The 20,438-nt window shown below is 41.4% G+C and overlaps 1 protein-coding gene across 1 annotated transcript in view; it reads right to left on the minus strand.

Moving 5' to 3' along the window:
• EBF2 (EBF transcription factor 2) overlaps nucleotides 1–20,438 on the minus strand; it is a 272,712-nt gene that overhangs the window by 50,271 nt on the left and 202,003 nt on the right. Inside the window, exon 7 of the mRNA XM_070952594.1 lies at nucleotides 17,562–17,643. Within this exon, the coding sequence (XP_070808695.1) occupies nucleotides 17,562–17,643 (82 nt within the window). The remainder of the gene's footprint in view (nucleotides 1–17,561; nucleotides 17,644–20,438) is intronic.

The raw sequence follows: 20,438 nt of genomic DNA on the forward strand, positions 1-20,438 counted from the left end.
TTTCCCTTAAACAATGGAAATAAATTTTAATCTCTCGCTGGCCAGCCCAGGCCACACTACAGCAACAAGGGAATAAGGCTGAATTATTCCAGTGTCTGAAATATTTACGAGAGGATTTTAAATTGTAACCAAATGTAAAAGAGTGGGTTGTTGCACCTTCCTATAATCGACACAAATCTAACCACCAAACAGACAAAACACTGCCTTCTAAACATCCATGGGGATAAATAGCCAACCGCGTAACATGTTAATATATTTTACATCCAGATTAAAAATGTATACACTGTATAGTTTAATTCCTAAGAAGCAGAGGAGGAAGGCATTCAGAAATCTCAGTGATTTGGCATCAGGGAAGATGCAATGGGAGGCATGGTTCACATCTTATAATGTTAGGTAGAATTTACTTTCCAGTATGGAAGATAGGTTTAGTAGATGTCCTATCATATTTTTCGGAGTTTTTGGGGAGGAAAATAAGAAAAAAGCTGATTAGCAGGTGGATCAGCCTCCCAGAATACTCCCAATCAGCTGTTCCCAGAGGTGAATTTTAGCAACAGGTTCCTTGGTTGTGAGCTCTGTGCCTTGCTTTTTTTTTTTTTTTTTTGCCTTTTTTTCTGCCTCTGAAACTCTGTTTCAGAAAAAACTTTATTTTCTGCCTCTGAAAGCCTCCGAAACAGAGCTTCAGAAAAAAAGCCTCTGAAGCTCTGTTGGGGGGCTTTTTTTCTGAAGCTTCATTTCCGATGCTTTTTTCAGCCTCTGAAACCTCAATTTGAGAAGCTGGGCGGGACTACATTCGGAGTATAAGACGCACCCAGATTTTCACCCTCTTTTTTGGGAGGAAAAGGTGCGTCTTATAGTCCGAAAAATATGGTAATTCTTCTGGTTATATTAATGAAGGATTTCCTTCCCCAGTCTGGAAGTCACATTTAATCCAGAACATAGCACTATAATTATTTAGGTATTAAACAATTTATTATGGCTGCCCAACTCATACATGGTGACTATGATGTAGGGCAGGACTAAGGTCCAAACCCAGTGAAAAGTCAGTAAGATCCAATAAAGTTCGCTCCTTTATTTGGTGTTACATAATGGAGAGAATCTTGCCAAACTAAAATTATAACTTTCTAACCTGCTAGATACATCCTGAGAGATTCTAAGGTCTGGTTACCCTTAACCGCTTCCCCCTCCATCATCCAGTTCTGGACTGTTGAGAGTCTCTTAATCTGGATCTCTTTCTGAGGCGGCTCTGGATCTCTTTTTGAAGGTCCAGCAAAATATTCCCCCTCCTGCCAGGTGCAGGAAATCAGGAATCAGGATAAAGCTCAAAAGCACCGTGAGTGTATTCCATGCAACCTATACTCAAGAATCTGATCTACTAATTGCTGTTGTTAGTTGCGAAGCCGTGTCCGACCCATTGCAACCCTATGGACAACATTCCTCCAAGCCTTCCTGTCCTCTACCATCCTCTGGAGTCCATTTAAGTTCGCTGCTTCAGTGACCCCATACAGCCACATTGTTCTCTGTCGTCCCCTTCTTCTTTTGCCCTCAATCGTTCCCAGCATTAGGCTCTTCTCCAGGGAGTCCTTCCTTCTCATTAGGTGGCCAAAGCATTTGAGTTTCATCTTCAGGATCTGGCCTTCTCAAGAGCAGTCAGGGTTGATCTCCTCTAGGACTGAGGACGGTTGGATCGCCTTGCAGTCCAAGGGACTCGCAGGAGTCTTCTCCAGCACCATCGTTCAAAGGCCTCAATTCTTTGGCGCTCAGCCTTTTTTATGGTCCAACTTTCACAGCCAGACATTGCAACTGGGAAAACCATAGCCTTGACTATACGCACTTTTGTTGGCAGGGTGATGTCTCTGCATTAGCGCTCTACTAATGGTCAAGGCAAATGGGTGCTGGATAAGAGTCAACAGACTTTAAGGGGAGCTGGATTTAGGTCTCTTTTGGTTGTGTATGAACTTATGTTGCATTTGACCCTGTCCTCAGGCTTAGCCTGGTCATCTCCTACATCTCCTCTGCTGCTGCAGGTGCATATTCCATTACAACTACTCAGTATCTTTTGTTCAAGGGCTGCTCTGGTTATTAGTCTGCTGCTGCACAGAGTTCAAAATATTGATGACGACGTTTAAATTCTGAAGAATGTAGTCTCCAAATACTTTGGCAATGACCTTCTAAAACAGACTGCTCATTCTTTTAAGATCTGATGAGCATTCCCTACTCTGTGTCTCAAGAGTGGTGGAGGAAGAACCTTCTTGATCTCTGCATGGTAATAATCCATGCCTTGATGGATCATCTAGGATGGCTCTTTGCCATCATCTATCACTGGCTTTTTGCCAGTTTAGAGATTAGTGTTGTGCAAAATGTTTAAAAGTTTTTGGCCGAAAGAAGACAGCTCCTAGTAATGAACAATGTTCCTGAACTATGCTTTTGATATTAGGCCAAGAGCCACAAATTGCTCACCTCTGGATTAAAAGCCATAGATCGCTGAGTGTTGGATGTTAAAGAATTTGCCACTAATTAGGGCTACAACATATCTTATTCATGAACTCCAGATACATTTGACTGGGAAATTTTGGAAATGGGATGGTAGAAGAATCTTAGACCTAATCTAGCAAGGCAGCTCCATTTGCAAAGGATCTGGCTTTTGATTTCCTTTCACTATGATGCATTGTCACCATAATTAGAGGTGCCTTAACTGTGGATTGCAATGGTTATTTAATCCATGCACATTGCTACTGAATCATTTGTTGAACAGAAAGCATCGCTGAACAGATATTATATATTGAATAATTGAAAGTGCATAGTTGTGTGTGTGTGTGTATGTGTGTGTGTGAGAGAGACTGTGTGTATATGTGTGTGTATAAAGGAAGCAGACATTCTTCCATAGTCTCCAGCTCCCAAGACCTCCCCTTCCACCAGCCAACAGCTTTCCCCCAGTGAGTATTTCCTGGGTCATGGAGGGTGACCCTTTCCATCTGGAATCAATCAGTCAACTCCTGACAACTTCCTGAAACACCTCATTCCATTTCCTGTTCTCTCCCCCCTTCTCATCACCCCCCCAGTTAGCTCCACTCTTCAAAACTATAGGCCACAGCAGCTTAATGTTAGTGGGTCAGCCACAGTTAGACTCCAAAACACTACACAAGAACACCTTTGACCTTCAGAAATCTTTACATCTTAGCTAAACAAATCAAGGTCAATATTTCTTACCATTACCTTGTTAACCATTTAGATACTTTCTCCTTCCCTTTTTTTAAAAAAATCAGACTCTTTGAATGGCTTATCCATCAAGACCAGTGGTCCATCATAAAGTGTGACATGTCTTTGTTTCCTTTAAAGGCCTTTGGGGCTGGTGAGGCCAATTGGCTTGAAAACCCCAAAGATGTCGGCCTCTTTGGATAATTTTGTTATCTTAGTTACTTAAGCTAGCAGAGAAGATGCTTACTGATAACAAACATTGCCATGATGAGGGCTTTTTGACTACAATATTCTCTGTAGCTTCCTAGATATCAGTTCTGGTAAATGGAGTACCCTTCATCGGTCAAGAATAAGTCACTGAAAACATTATACCCATGCATTCACATGCATTATTTTCTTGGCATTTTCAACTTTCCCAAGCTTCTCTCTTATGTCTATATAGAGATACTCTATATAGTACCATAGTACCATAACCAGGTCATGGTTGTCCCAAACATGCTTTCTGAAGAGGCAACTGGACTTTCTTTGATTTTCCTTAAAGATATTTTGCTTCTTATCCAAGAAATTTCTTCAGTTCTGAAGAAGCTTCTTGGATGAGAAGTGAAATGTCTTCAAAGAAAAACAAAGAACGTCCAGTTGCCTCTTCAAAAAGCACCTTTGGGACTTCTTTCTTATGTTTCATCATGACCTTCCATAGGAAATGGAGCACCTCCTCTTCTCCATCATCGGTATGTCTTTTCAATGACTGCATCCCTTCCAGCAGAGCTTAGCCTCACTGTGGATTTCCATCCACGTCAGGGTATCCATTGCAGCGTAAAATAATCTCTTCAGACCTCCCCCCCCATATCCATCTTAAACAAAGTGAATTGATTAAAAATAAAAGGATTTTAAAATATAGAAACCCCAATAGAACGCTTCATCTTTGAAGATGTTGATATCCTCACATGAGATGGTGGCATCCTCATGTGAGTTGCTGCAGCAATTGAGCTCCCTGAACTCTAGTTTGGTAATCTAGTTTGGGCAATTTTCACAAGACTCCAGCAGCCTATATAATATTTAAGATGCCTGGGACATTGGGCAAAATTGTGTGATACTGCCTGAGGCCTGAGAAAGCTGCTAACTCATATCCAGCACATGCCCAAAGGCCCAGTCTATGGAAGTGTGCATATTTATACCTTCAGAACAGACATCTTGTATCAAATCAGACTGTTGTTCCATTTCACTCACCAATTTTGCCTGGAGGCAGTTTCCTGGTCCTCTTAACTGGATAATCTTATTATTGACCAGGGGACATTCTGTATGCGCCATAACTAGACCAAGTTATATCCCCTCCTTAAAGTAACCAGGTTTCATTTTAAATTCTAGCATTCCAAACATGCCATGTCCAACTTTTACCTGACATTCCTCAATTTTACACAAGCCTTCTCCTGTTGTAGCCAGTCTTTTTCTTTTTATTTGCGTGTTGCTGAAATGTTTCTTTCACATTTCTCCTGGTTTTGTTTCTGAAGTTAGTAATGAACATTGGGAGTTATCTTTTAAAAAAAGAAAAACTTGCTGATTTTTAATAGGGAGCATCAGCAAGAATCATCATCAGCTCAAGGGAGCCTTTATTTTATATATTATATTGGAAACAGCGCACAAAAATTCATATATTAAGCAAATTGCTTATGAGAATACAGGCAGATTTTCTTTTTAAAAAAAAAATACATTTAATGGAATGGAATAATATGAAGGTCACCATATCCCTGCCTGTATTCCTAATAATCTCACTAAGGCACTTGGGAAAGGAAAGCATATTATTTTCTTTTCTTTCAATAATGCCATATTGCAATAGCGTTCCATATTATAACTTTTCTCAAAGATAGCCTTAACTAACAAAAGACTTCATTTTCTTTCTTTTAATTTTCAAAGTGACATATTCTGCCAGATCTAGAGAGCTTCTCAGATGCAGAAATCACTCTTGTGTTTTTAGTTGGTCCAGATCGTTCACTAATTTAATTTGAATCTAACTAGCTAAATTTTCAGATGGATGGATGGATGGATGGATGGATGGATGGATGATAAGCAATTACCCCAGTAGTTATTGAAAGTAATGGGGTCAGTGTATTCTAAAACTATTTCCTTGACAAATGGACATAACCTAAAAGAAGATACCTTATTGCTTGTGTTAAGTGCTTCAAAGTTGGTGCCATTTATTTGTTCTCTGCTATAATGCAAAGTAGAAATCCTTTAAAACTCTCATCAGAAACAATACTCTGAGCAAATTTCTGAGGTTTTTCTTCATTTGCTATTCTCTGGAAAACAAAAACAGTCCACTTTTCTGGAATTGCCTTGATATTTCTCATCTTTTCTGTGGGAGATGGTAATTTTTAATCTTTTTGGGAATAATATTAAATCAACGGATTTTAGATAAAGAGGAAAAAAAAACATGTTGCTAAAACAGTTGCTGTCATTGCCATTTGCAAGGGCAGAAATAAAAACCAACCAGGATAGGGACCTGAGCTGAAATCATTGTACTGTAGTGTGCACCAGAAGAGAGAAAGACAATTCCTCTTGCATCGGGGAAAAATTGGTCAACTTATTCTCCTCATTCTGAATGAGAAACTTTGCATACAACTCTACTTCCAAAGGAGGGGGCAAAATCATCCAACATCTGGAAGCAATATAAAATGCCCAATGTACATTCTTCTTTATAGCTGTACAGTTACACTAATGTGATTTTCTACTTGAGCTAAAGTGATATATATTCAATATAAGTAGGAGAAAAATGACCCATAGCAGTCTTCCTTTCTGTTCCCCCTCTCCCTTTTTCCCGGCAAGTTTCCCAGAGATATTAGTAAGGATTCTGCTGTTAGGTGGAAGAGATAAAATAAAGGATAAATTGCCTTTATGCGTGTGCACAGATTAGTTAATAAGGATTAGCTCATCTTTAACACTATTCATTTGGAGGATATACAATGGGTGAGGTTAAATCATGGTCAAAAGAGAATGGAATTCAAAGGCCTGACTAGATGTAATTCCAGTTCCTCCCAAATTTGAAAGTAGTAGTTTATTAGTTGTGGACAATGTTCAGTAACAATTATGATAAAAGGAAATTATGTAAAAAAAAAAATGAGGTGCTGTTAGATTTTGGAAAGCCCATGATTAAGATGGCCTTTGGTAGAACCTGATGGACAATAGGTTCATTTCAAATTCTGATGGCACTTTACTTCATCCCATATCACGGAACCCAGCTATCCTTAAAAAAATATTTTTAACATGGGAGTTTTCCTTTTCATATTTTCAACTGCAGAGAAATTAGTCCTTGTTGAATCCAATTTGTACATCCTGGAAGATGTGTGTACAAAATATCTGTCTTAGGTATTACATTCTGAATTATGAACTAATGGCATGTAAGCCTTATGCATGTAGGATCTCAGCCAATGTTAGGGATTCTTCCCAGTGTGTAATAGCTAAAACTAGGGACACAGTTCAATCCATCATTACTGTTGCAGTTCTCAGCATTCTCGTAGATACTAAGCTTCTTTCACTCAGGTATTTCATTATTCTATATTGAGTAGGCAGTTAAAGCAGGGATATCAAACTTTTTTGGAGTTGGGAGTTCCTCTTTGTCTTCTATGTGCTACAATCCCATCTCGACTTTCTTCCTTCCAAAATGAAATCCTTACGCTATAAAGTTATATATTGATCTCTAAGTGCTGGGATAGCAAGAAATATACTGTATCTGTCTCCAATCTAGATGATACAATTGTCTCATCTACCTCTTCAACCCTGCCTGTTAAGAATATTCAGGTTTACATATTTATGATACCTGAGAATACATTGTGGGATTCTTTCTCCAGAATCTAGGAAGCTTTCTGGATTATAAAATTTAGTCACAGTCATGATATGTGTTGCGAAAGTTGGAAAGCTGTGCTTCTTCTTCATATATGTCAACCTTCTTTTTCATGCACACAAATTGTCCTCTCAGAGGATGCTATAAAGAGGCATGGCAAAAACTCTGATCTAAAATGATATAGCCAAGTCCTAGTATGATTGGTATGTGATACTAGGACTTGGATCCAACTTAGCTTTGTCAAAAAAATTCATTTGGTCCAGATCCAACTAAATTGTGTCCTAGAACTTGGGGAATGGAATGGCAGGCAAAAGTACGATGTTTGTTATATTGCAGTTTTTTGGGAAAAAAATGGACCATGTTTAAGAGGTTAGGAGTGTAGCATAGTCTCTTGACCTCTTGAACAATCTCATGAGTGATGAGTGATGCTGTGATATTCTTAGAAGAGACAAGGAAATATCTGGAAAGTAAAAGACAGCCAGATGAATTTTTCTTCTTCTCATTTCTATCCTTAAAAACTGAAATCTCTGAAAGATAAGTAGAACCCTAGAAATGCAATCATTTTGTCACAAATTTGGGTAAACTTAGGATGCTGGAAATTGTATACTGCTCATAGGCTGTGGTTTGCTCATCCCAATATAAATATTTAACATTTGTTAAAAAGAGTTTTTTTTTCCCCTTCTTACTTCATTTAGCAATAAAGGCCATTCCATGTTCTGGCTCCTATTAAGTTCTGGGTCAAAGGCTGAACATTTCTGACTTTTCTAAAATTTGTTTACAAATTGATTTCAGTTTCAGCAATTTCCTATCTGACTGCTGAGATGTATGCAAAGCAGATGGTCTCACGGACTGAAAGGAGAGGCTGTAGACCCTTGGCCAAAGCAAAGCAGTTGGGGATGGAGTAAGTATATTTGGGGCGAGGGGAGAAACTAACTAAGAAACCAATCTGAATATCCCAATGCAAGAAAGTAGGAACATCTTTGGAATAAATAGCCTCTACTAAGGGAGCGTGAAATGTGAAATTCTTCAGATATTGTCTATGGAGATTCTCAGTCACTCAGGTCATGATTGTCCCAAAGATGATTTTTCTTTGAAGATGTTATGCTTCTCATCCAGTAAGAGCTGAAGAAGCTTCTTGAATGGGAAGCAAAATGTCTTCAAGGAAAAACAAAGAACAGTTGCCTTTTGAAAAAGTACCTTTGGGATAACCATGACCTGGATGATCAAGAATCTCCATAGACATCTTGTTTGTTTTATGGTTTGTTTGTTTTTATTGGATTTATATACCGCCCTACTCCCGAAGGACTCAGGGCGGTGAACAGCCACAGAATAAAACACATAAATTCAAAAATTTAAAATAGAATAAAAACGAATTAAATAATTTGGCTGAGATGAATTTAAAATACCCAATAATTTAAAAACAAATTAAAATTTACATTTAAAAGTGGAAAAGATTTAGGCCAGGCCAGCTTGATGAAATAAGAAAGTCTTGAGCGTGCGATGGAAGGTGCGCAGATCCGGGATCCTCCGTATCTCCGGGGGGAGCTCGTTCCAGATCGTAGGTGCCCCCACAGAGAAGGGTCTCCCCCTAGGGGCCGCCAGTCGACATTGTTTGGCCGACGGCACCCGGAGGAGCCCCTCTCTATGGGAGCGTACTGGCCGGTGGGAGGCTATTGGTGGTAGCAAGCGGTCCCGTAGATAACTAGGTCCTAAGCCATGGAGTGCTCTAAAGGTGATAACCAAAACCTTGAAGCACACCCGGAAGACCACCGGGAGCCAGTGTAGCTCACGCAGGAGAGGTGTTACATGGGAACGCCACATCGCTCCCATAACCACCCACGCGGCCGCACTCTGCGCCAGTTGGAGCCTCCAAGTGCTCCTCAAGGGGAGCCCCATGTAGAGAGTGTTACAATAGCCCAGACGGGAGATGAACATGAAGCAGAGGCTTAATACAACTATTTCCCCAAACATCCATATCCCAATAATTGCCATCTCCCAAAGGTGCTTTTTCAAGAGGCAACTGGACTTTCTGGTTTTTATTTGAAGACTTTTCGTTTCTCATCCAAGAAACTTCTTCAGCAGAGCAGAAGAGCAGAGACTGGACAGCCACTTGTCTGAAATAGTATAGGACAGTGTTGGTGAACATTTTCAGCACTGAGTGCCAAAATGGGAGTGTGCACCAGAAACCGGAAGAGCAGCCGCCTGGCACGCAAGCGCGCACTGGGAAGATGATCTTCCGGTTTCTAGCACATGCATGCATATGTTGTGACCAAGGCCCAAATAGTGATTACCAAACACAATTCAGTCCTCAACAAACTTATTTTATTAAAACAGCTGAGAATTAATTCATTCTCAGCTTAGTCCAAAACAAAATTCTTAATAACCAGTCCATCAGCCTTATCACCAAACTTTGATGTCTTTGGCAACCTGCCATAGGCTTTTCTTGGGAAAAACTCCACAAAGTTCAAAAGACGCTGACAAGAAGCACTGGAATCAAAGTTGCTTTTCTACAAAGAACCCAACAGCTCGTTGCTGCTCTTTTAAGCCTTCTGGGAGCGGCCAATCATCTTCTGGCCTTACTCCTGAGTTGTCCTTTATTCTTCAGCTGCTCTTGCCTTCTGGAAGCTCTTTTTTTTTTTTAATTTGATTTATATGCCGCCCTTCTCCGAAGACTCAGGGAGGCTTACAACGTGCTCAGCAATAGCCTTCATCCTTTTGTATATTTATACAAAGTCAGCTTATTGCCCCCACAAACTGGGTCCTCATTTCACCTACCTTAGAAAGGATGGAAGGCTGAGTCAACCTTGAGCCTTGGCGAGATTCGAACCCTGCAGTAATTGCAGGCAGCTGGTCTTAATAACCAGCTTTAATAACAGGGTGCCTTAAACCCCTGTACTACCAAGGCTCTCTCTTTGCATGTGTGCACTAGGAACAGGCTCCTCCTGTTCCTCTGCCTCTCTGCTGTCTGCCTCCGGAGGCCCCGGAGTCCGCACATCACTCCCAGATGGCCCCATCTCTGCCTCCGACACAGAGCCCTTGTCCAGGCCTTCCCCTGACTCCAGGACTGGCCCATGGTCCTCCCCAGCCTCCTCACTGTACGACTCCGTCGCCAGGTCCGCAGGCTGCTGGCAGACCACAACAGCACACCAGCCACTTGGTCTTCCAGTTTCTGGCATGCATGAGTGCACTGGAAACCGGAAGAGTGTGCACTGGGTGGCTGTTCTTCTGGTTTCCAGTGCTCCCGCATGCGTGAAGACCAGCTGGCTGGCGCACGAGAACCTGGAAGACGAAGGGCAATGGCTCACGTACCCAGAGAGATGGCTCTGCATGCCACTTCCGGCACGCGTGCCATAGGTTCGCCATCACTGGTATAGAATCCCCTGCTTGAGCAGGGGGTTGGATTAGAAGACCTCCAAGGTCCTTTCCAGCTCTTTTCTGATTGATTGAGTTTGAGAAGACTGTTTCTCAAGACGTGGCCTCAAGCTCCACACTGACTCTGCCTGTCCAGGATCTTTTCTAACACAAGAAATACGAATTTAGCATCAGTACTTAGCATATGTACTTCCTGTACTGATTGATGTTTGCTGGAATAAGAAAGGCTTCCTGAGCAATGGTTTATTTTTCAATCCTTAGTTATTATTTGGGCTTGAGTTATGCCTTAGTTCAGCAGTCCCCAACATTTTGGACCTCAGGGACCACTAAATTCATAATTTTAAATCTCACGGACCACTAAGATGATCTGCCTAATGATTGGCTGGGCGGGCGTGGCTAGGTGGTCATGTGACTGGGTGAGCATGGCCAACTTGATGTCACTCACATCGAGGGGTACCTCACCAGCCTCTACTCGCCCCTCCCCTTGCGGCTACTCCTCGCCTGCCCGCCCAGGCTCCTTAAAGCCCCAACAGGAAGCAGTTGTTGGAGCTGAGCAGCCACCACGAGAAAGAGTTGGCAAAACAGCTGGATCAGTTCAAATTGGATCTGACTGAGAAGGAGGCTCAGCAGAAGCACCTCACTGAGGACTCTCCAAGCAGAGGGAAGGCCTGCGGGAGCGAAGGCCAGATACCGGCACCTGGAGGCTCAGTGGGTTGAGATGGTCAGCCAGTTCCAGGCCATGATGCAGTCCCACTGGAACGAGGCCCTCTGACTCCTTGCCACCAGCGGCACTTCCCTCCACCCTTCGCCCAAAGCCCTGCACTAGGAGGTTGAAGCAGACCCCAAGTTGGAATTTCTGCCCCCCTCCGACCCACACCAAAAAACCCTGAAGGGGGAGACTCTTCAGCAACACAAGCCTTCATTGCATTTTTCCAACCTAGCAGCTCTAGTTTGAGGACCCCTGATTTAGTGCAATATAAAAAATGCAAATAATTTTTCTGCGGACCACCAAAATTTTCTCATGGACCACTAGTTCACAATCCCATCCCTCAATTTATAAGTCCTAATTTTGTGGCCTTGGCCTGACTGGTGGCACTGTCAATGTTTTTAAACCTATTGGGTCCCAGTAAACATGACAGCATGCATTCCACCACTCATATACTTAGCTACTGTGAAAAGACAGTGTTTTAAATAATTCAGGGTTAAATCCATCAGCTAATATGCAGCAAAAAAAAAAGAGGAAAATGCCTATAAATCATCAGCTTGCGCAATCAATCCAAACGAATTGCAGCATTTATTCCAGAATTCCAGACTATTTCATCTGTATCAAATCTATCCAGGACAATGATTACTTTTCCCTTTGTTCTGAAATGTGTCTGCACAGAAGCTAAATACATTAGAAAAAAAATATTTACTTTTAAAAAAAAAGTTTTCAAGGTCACGATTTGTCTCTTGTTGCTTCTGCTGGTAGGTTATTCAACCAGGCTAAAAGATCCATTCAAATACATTGCATCCAACTAGATTAATGAAATAATTTGCATAACTTGTTCTCCTTCCAAATTACAACCAGGAAGGAGAAAAAGGCCAAATGTTTTAAGACAAGAGCCTTGATAGTACAGTGGTTACGCACCCTGTTATTAACACAGCTGCCTGCAATTTACTGCTGATTCGAATCTCTCCAAGGCTCAAGGTTGACTCAGCCTTCCATCCTTTCTAAGGTAGGTGAAATGAGGACCCAGTTTGTGGGGGCAATAAGCTGACTTTGTATAAATATACAAAAGAATGAAGGCTATTGCTTAACGCATTGTAAGCCACCCTGAGTCTCCGGAGAAGGGCGGCATATAAATCAAATTAAAAAAAAAAAAAAGATAGTGGCAAGATATTCTCTCACACACCATATGCAGGTAATCTTTGATTTACAACCATTTGTTTAGTTGTAACAGCAATGAAAAAAGTTACTTATGACCTTTCCTCACACTTACGACCATCACAGCATCCCCACCATTATGTGATAAAAATGTGGATGCTTAGTAACCAGGATGTATTTATGATGGTTGTATGGTAGCCATTTTTGAAGCCAACCTCCCCAGTTGGCTTCTGAGAAGCAAGGCTAATGGGGAAAGCTGGATTTGCTTAACATCTGCAGTGATTCACTTAACAGCTGTGGCAAAAAAAAAAAGACTGTAAAATCAGCTGCAACTTACTTAACAACCATCCTGCTTAGCAATGGGAATTCTGGTCCAAACTGTGGTTGTATGTTGAGGACTGCCTTTATGTACTTCAGTGTGCACTGATGGGCAAATTACTCTTGTATTCCGTGTACAGAAAAGCATGTGCATGTTGTAGTCTGCCAGCAGCCTGAGGACCTGGCAGCGGAGTCGGACAGCGATGAGGCTGACAGTAGAGAGGCAGAAGAACAGGAAGAGCCTGTTCCTAGTGCATGCATGAGAAGAGCTGCCAGAAGGCAAGAGCAGCTAAAGCAAATTTATTTTATTTATTTATTTTATTCAATTTCTATACCGCCCTACTCCCGAAGGACTCAGGGCGGTACACAGCCAAACAATAAAAGAGGTACAACTCAGCGGTACACAGCCAAACAATAAAAGAGGACAACTCAGGGGTAGGGCCAAGAGATGATTGGCCCCTCCCATAAGGCTTAAAAGACCAGCAACGGCTCTTGGGCTCTTTGTCGGAAAACAACGTTGATAGATTTGTTTCTTGTCTTGTTGCACTTATCTCTGGTCGGCGTCTTCTGCTTCTGAACTTTTACCAAGAGAAGGTTTGGCAGGTTGCCTAATTATACCAAGGTTGGTGATTAGACTGAAGAATTTGTGTTAAGAAGAATTTATTTATTTATTTTATTATTTTATTGAATTTGTATACCGCCCTACTCCCGAAGGACTCAGGGCAGTGAACAGCCATAGAATAAAACATATAAATACAAAATTTAAAATAAAATAAAATGAATTAAATAATTTGGATGAACAAATTTAAAACCCCAATAATTTAAAACCAAATTTAAAATTTCCATTTAAAAAGGGGAAAGACTTAGGTCAGGCCAGCTTGATGAAATAAGAAAGTCTTGAGCGCGCGACGGAAGGTATGCAGATCTGGGATCCTCCGTATCTCCGGGGGGAGCTCGTTCCAGATAGTAGGTGCCCCCACAGAGAAGGCTCTCCCCCTGGGGGCCGCCAGTCGACATTGTTTGGCCGACGGCACCCGGAGGAGCCCCTCTCTATGGGAGCGTACTGGTCTGTGGGAGGCTATTGGTGGTAGCAGGCGGTCCTGTAAATTTGTTTTAATTTAGTTTGGACTACGCTGAGAATGAGTTAATTGTCAGCTGTTCTAATAAAGTCTGTTTGTTTTGGAACTGTTTGCGTCTAATACTACCTACTTGGGCCTGGGTCACAACAGTGCAGTCAGATACATGTAGAAAGGGGTGGGATTCAAAAATTTTAGCAACTGGTTCTTTGTCCGGTTGCTGGGTGGGTGTGGCCATGGTGGACCATGGTGGAGACTCCTGGGAGGGGAGGGGTGGAGTGGGTGGAGCCAGCCAGTCCTTGCAACTACCGGTTCGACAAACCAGATGTTAAATTAGCATCCGGTTTGCCTGAACCGGTCCGAACCGGCTGAATCCCACTCCTGCATGTAGATGATATATTCAGAATTTCTGGTAATATTGTCACTCACTGGTACTTTGGGGGAGTTATTTATTCTGCTGCTATCAAGCTCAAATGAAGTCTTTTTCTAAAAAAAAAAAAAAAAAAGCCAAGATTAATTCTTTGGGATGCATGAAATTGGGACGTGTGATCTATTCTCAGCTGCACATTATTGGCAAGCTGACACATACACACCCAAAACACTTAAGATCCGAGAGCTAGATCATTTTAACATAAAGATATATCGTGTGTGCACGTCTTTCTCTCTCTTTGTGCGCAGATATATACACTGTAAAGCATTGAAAATGAAGTAGCTCTGAGATTAACTCCAGCCAAAACATTTTATTTTACGCTGTCATCAAAGCAGCTTCATTCAATCAAGACTCTAAGCTATAGCCCCATTTATCCTTCTCTTCTGCCTGGATGCAACCTGTATCTTTTTTATCAGTTCTGAGTTATTTTATTTCTTGGACTGACAAGTGTCCTCAGTTACCTGAAGCAAACCCATTAAACAATTTATTTGTTTTTTGTTGATGCTGAGGGCTGGTCCTGGGATGAAAAGTAGCAGAAGGTGTGTGTTTTAGAGTGCAGAAGGCATAACAATCCTTTGGGAAGGCATTCATGTTAAAAACACTTGACCCTGTGTGAAAGGCTGAGTGGTACCTTTCAGATCTTCAGATTAAAAGCTGTTTTAACATTTGTTCATTTTATACCGAAGAACAAAGTGCAAACTGTGATGTCGTCAAAATCATAGCATCCATGGAAAAGGAGATGATAGCAGAATTAGGAGATATGGAAGTTCTTAAAGGAAATGTCTAGTTTAATGAAAAGTAGGCTTGAGGGAGGGGGGGTTGACATGATAGCAGGGTTCCAATATTTGAGTGGCTGGAACAAGAAAGAGAAGGTCAACCAGCCTATTCTCAATAACACCTGAAGGCCGGAACAGAAGCAATGGATGGGAAAGTACTCAAGGAGAGAAACATTTCCTAAGAGTGAGAATAATTAATTTAATTGTTGTGAGCCGCCCTGAGTCCTATGGAGATAGGGCGGCATACAAATCAAATAAATAAATAATAATAATAATAATCAGTGGAACAAGTTGCCTCCAGATGTTGTGGCTGCTCCAACACTGGAGATTTTTGAAAAGAGATTGGGTAACAGTTTGTCTGAAATGATTAACCAGGGAGCTGGACCAGAAGACCTCCACTCATTCGTAGTGAGACCTTTGCCTAGGAACTTATGTCCGTTATCGTCAAATGCCATGTGAACCCAGAAAAAGACGTGGCTCTTTATGGCACTGCAGAAAATGCTCTGGACAGCCCTCCTAGTATGGCCCCTTCTTGCTTCCCGCAGAGACAAAATGAAACTTCAGGAAAGAGGAGAAACAACTGCCTAAATTATTCCAATCTACCTTCTCTGCGGAGATGCAGCTTTGAAAATTAGGGCTTCACAAATCATTGAGCTGATATTTCACTTGGATGAAAGTTGGGTTCTCCTTGACCATAAAAGCTTCTTTCAACTGGTAGGGTTAGAAGAGGCCTTGTGTGTGTATCTGTGTTTTATGTGTGTTTATGTGCAAGTGAAGCAAACTGAGATACTTCCTGGTGCTTCACTGAGGTAAGCATAGCACAACCAACTTATAGAAGCCTAATAGAAATGTTCATATCACTGACCTATATAAATATTGCAGATGTCTGCAATTTTTGGCAGATTTCCCTGGTTTTTAATATTTACTTCCAATTTCTCTCTCTCTCTCTCTCTCTCACACACACACACACACACACACACACACACACACACACACTCCCATTGGGCAAACAGACTTGCTTAATAACCACTATGTTCACTTAACAACCACTGCAAAAAAAAAAGTTGTGGAATTGGGAGCAGTCATATGTTAACACCCTTAACCACGTAACCTCCTCCACAAGTTATGATTATAATTCCACAGAATGGAACAATTTGCCACAGCCTGTGAGACAATTTAACAATTCTATTTCATTGTTCAAAATAAATTGTAAAAAAATATTTTAATTTTTGCCATTCATATTTCATTCTGTCCCTCCTTTGGCATCCTTTCTTTAATGATTCTATCCCACTAATTCTTGGATATTAGAATAGTGTAATTCTTGTCCTGTGGCGAGCCAGTTGGCTACAACAAGTTGGCCGTGGTGAATTGTCATAATTCCAGGCTGAATTACAGTTTCTACATTGAGGAATACCTGCATCAAGCAATGATAACCAGACTCGGCAAAAAGAGTTCAGAACCATTTATAGTGAGAAAAGAGAGGGGGGGGAATCACTGCAAAAGTCTTACATCTGTGCCACCAGGCTTAAGCGATTAAGGGGTGTCAAAGAGAGAGAAAAATAAATAAGATTTAGTGCCTACATCCTCTCAACCCTCTTCCCCATCCGCCTTACCTCCCTTCACCAGAACCCTTCACTTCCTCCTGTGTTTTTATTAGCCAGTATTTTCAATTCATCAGCATCAGCTATGATGAAATTCGTGGCGGATATTCCTCAAAAGCAGCTGAGTCAGCCTCCCATGAGTCTACTTCCTTTCACTAGGGAGAGTTCTTAAAAGTGACCTGGGCTGGAACAGCTACATTTAATTTGTATACCGCCCTTCTCCCGAAGGACTCAGGGCGGTGAACAGCCAACAATAAAATACATACATACAAAATTTAAAAAACAGAACTAAAATCGAATTAAATAATTTGGCCCAGACAGATTAAAACCCCAATCAATTTAAAACAGATTTAAACTTTGAAAATTAAAAAAATATTAAAAATATTAAAATATATAAATTGTTTAAAAATTGTTTAAAAAGAGGGAGAAAGTTAGGCCAGGCCCGCCTAACTGAAATAAAAAGGTCTTTAGAGCACGGCGGAAGGTGCGCAGATCTGGGATCCTCCGTATCTCCGGGGGGAGCTCGTTCCAGATAGTAGGTGCCCCCACAGAGAAGGCTCTCCCCCTGGGGGTTGCCAGTCGACATTGTTTGGCCGACGGCACCCGGAGGAGCCCCTCTCTATGAGAGCGTACCGGCCGGTGGGAGGCTATTGGTGGTAGTAGGCGGTCCCGCAAGTACCCAGGTCCTGAGCCATGGAGCCTAAAGTGTATGTTGTGGAAGTATACAACTTACTGGCACATTAAGAAGGCTATTTTGAAAAATGTGGAAAGATCTAAGTGAGGTTCCCGTATGCAGACCCTGTTACATGCAGGCGTCTTACTTTGGAGTGTCAAATCAAATACGCATCTCCAGTTGGTGCGATATCTCTTGGGGATTTTCCTCCCCCCCTCCAAAAAAAATGGGAGGAAGCAAGGATTGAACATGATAAACAGAGAGAACAAAAACCTTCCACAATCTATGATGGGGGTTATCATTTACTGTCACCTCGTTTATTACCTGCAGCATCAGTGATGAGCAACAGAGAAATACTGCCAGGAAAAGAAAAAAAACACCAGACAACTTACTTAACAGCCGATCCCACATCACTTACCTGGAATCGTCGCATATCTCGAGGGTTTCCGGCGGTCTTCAGACAGTTCTGGTTGCACTTGAGGAAGAATTTTAAGAAGAATCTGCAAGGGGAGGAAAGAGAAGAGGCTTGACATCTTCCGTTTTTAAGAAATTAAAGTCTGATATCATTTAGTTGCTTTGTGCCAATGTGTTTGTGCCCTGTGGCTGGAACCATCAGGGGGATATCAACTGACTGCCGAAAAGGAAACTGTCAATTAAAACAGATTAAAATGACATTTCTGGCTGCATCCATAAAGCAAGATCTGAAATGATCGGGGAACCAGAGATTTTTCCAAGCTCTGTCACCCTGGAGTCATATAAGGAAAGATCGAAGGAACGCAAAGAGAATGAATTTATATATGCAAATACGCAGTCAGAACCTCATTCCCTTTTTTCCTGAGTGTAAAGGACATTCAGACATTACTCTGTAGCAAAACTGACTTTCCCAGTGAAGGTCCCTACTGAAGCTAGAACTCCATCAGAATACTTTGACATGTTCATCTTAATGACAGAGACGTTTTCAGGGGTGAAATGCTCCCGGGTCGGATCGGACCGGACCGCCCGATCCAGTAACGATGGCGGCGGGTGGTTCGGAGAACCGGTAGCAAAAATCCCTGCGCCCCCCCATGCCCAGCTGAGCCGCGCAATCATTAGAGGCTTTTTTTTTTACTTTTAAAAGCATTTTTTCTACAACCTCTTCGGCCGAAGAGGTTGTAGGAAATAAAATGCCTTTAAAAGCCTCTGGCGATCGCAGCTGAGTTGCCTGATCGTCAGAGGCTTCTCAAAGCATTTTTTTTCTGCAACCTCTTCGGCTGAAGAGGTTGTAGAAAAAATGCTTTTAAAAGTAAAAAAAAAAAAGTTGGCCACGCCCACCCAGTCACATTACACCACCACCACCAAGCCACGCCCACAGAACCGGTAGTAACAAATTTTAGATTTCACCCCTGGTGCAGCTGAGTTGTAGAGCTCTTTGTGGGGTGAGAAGGAAGTCCAAAATCTATTTACAAGGTTCAGTTCCCTCAAGTTAAGAGGGCCATAGTTTGAATTCTGTTCACTTTCATGTTTTGTTCAAAAAAATTATTTCCCATTCTGTAAGATTTTCACATCAAGGCACAACAAAAACTGCCTGTATTTTTTTGACACCATTTCTCCAAATGTTAACTTTTTCTCTTTCCTTCTTTTGTTTTTCAAATATATCAACCCAGCATTTTGTAGAACAGATTCTTATTTCCTTTCCTCCAGTGGTGAAATCCATTTTTTTTTCTGTGGCTTGGTGGGCGTGGTTTGGTGGGCGTGGCAGGGGAAGGATACTGCAAAATCTCCATTCCCACCCCACTCCAGGGGAAAGATACTGCAAAATCCCCATTCCCACCCCACTCTGGGGCCAACCAGAGGTGGTATTTGCTGGTTCTCTGAACTACTCAAAATTTCTGCTACCGGTTCTCCAGAACCTGTCAGAACCTGCTGGATTTCACCCCTGCTTTCCTCCTCTCATGTATCCTCATTTTTATACTTCCCCTAATTTTGACAACATTTTCTCCTAATTTGTACACACTCCCCACACCCTCTCTTACTTCCAGCCCATGCATATTCTGGAAAATATGCTTTTCTTTCTTCTGTGAGCTTCATAAAATTTAGCAAAGAAGCATGCATAATGTGAAGGGAAGATAAAATGAAGAAAAAGCAGTGACATCCAAAAGCTACTATGGATGGGATGTTGAGTGCCCGTCAGGGACAAAGGTTTAAACTTCTACCGAGCATATTATGTTCATTATGTAGCCTTGGGCAAATCTCTGCATTTCACTTTAAGCCATTTTACTAGACTTCTGGGAATTTAAATGATAAAAATTCATACATCCGTTGCTTACAGAGGCTTCCACCCACATATATTCTAGAGGGTTGCCTTATTTTGTGCTGTAAGGTAACATTTATAACACTCCCCTTCTAATTTTATCTTCTTGATTCTACAATTGTTGGAAATTGGTATCTGGTATTCTCAAATCCAGGCCTAAATGTCTATGGAGATTGTCAATCATCCAGGTCATGGCTGATCATGGTTGTTTTTCAAAAAGGCAACTGAAGAAGCTTCTTGGATGAGACATGGAAAAGCACTTTTGGGTCAAGTCCAGGTCTTTAAATACCACAATACTATCTGTACGAAAGCAACTTTATTGTGTTGGTTGAATATTCACACATGAGGAATGCAAATTTGTGATGTGGGAATTAGGTGTGGCTCTGCTTAAGAGTTAATTTGAAATGTTAAATATGTTGGATTAAGATAGATGAATTCTAGATTAGAATTCCCATCAGGAAAGTGATAAGCTTCTATTAGGTCAGGTATTACTTTTTGGCCTAATAAGTGGAATTGTGGTAGGATAAATATGAGTGGAAACAGTCTCAAGACTGTTTGAGACTGGCCAAATTTGTCTAGGCTAAAAAAAATCTGATGGTTTAGATTTGGTTAGTACTTGGACAAGAAATCTCCAAAAAATGCAAAAGGAGGAAGGAGGAGGGAGAAAGAGAAGTAGTAGTAGTAATAATAGTAGTAGTAGTAGTAGTTGTTGTTGTAGATGATGATACATTATTGGAGTCAATGAAGATCAAGGTTTAATTGAAGAATAAAATAAAAAATGTAGTAATAAATATGAAAAGGAATGTGGTTATACAAAGTATTTGTTTTCATCGTATGAAGCTTCAAAAGTCAGACCACTGGAAGTTAGCTGAAGGTCTTTTCACGTGCCCGAGCTAATCAGTCTTAAAATCTTTTATGACTTCTTTAGTTCTTGCACAACTATTATTGCAACTGCCTCCATCCCCCTATATTTTTAACCTTTGGTTCTATTCCATTTATTTGAAC

The sequence above is a fragment of the Pituophis catenifer genome, unplaced genomic scaffold, assembly GCF_029215685.1.
Source record: "Pituophis catenifer annectens isolate HBS135680 unplaced genomic scaffold, rPitCat1.0.hap2 SCAF_12, whole genome shotgun sequence".
In the NCBI taxonomy this organism is placed as follows: Eukaryota; Metazoa; Chordata; class Lepidosauria; order Squamata; family Colubridae; genus Pituophis; species Pituophis catenifer.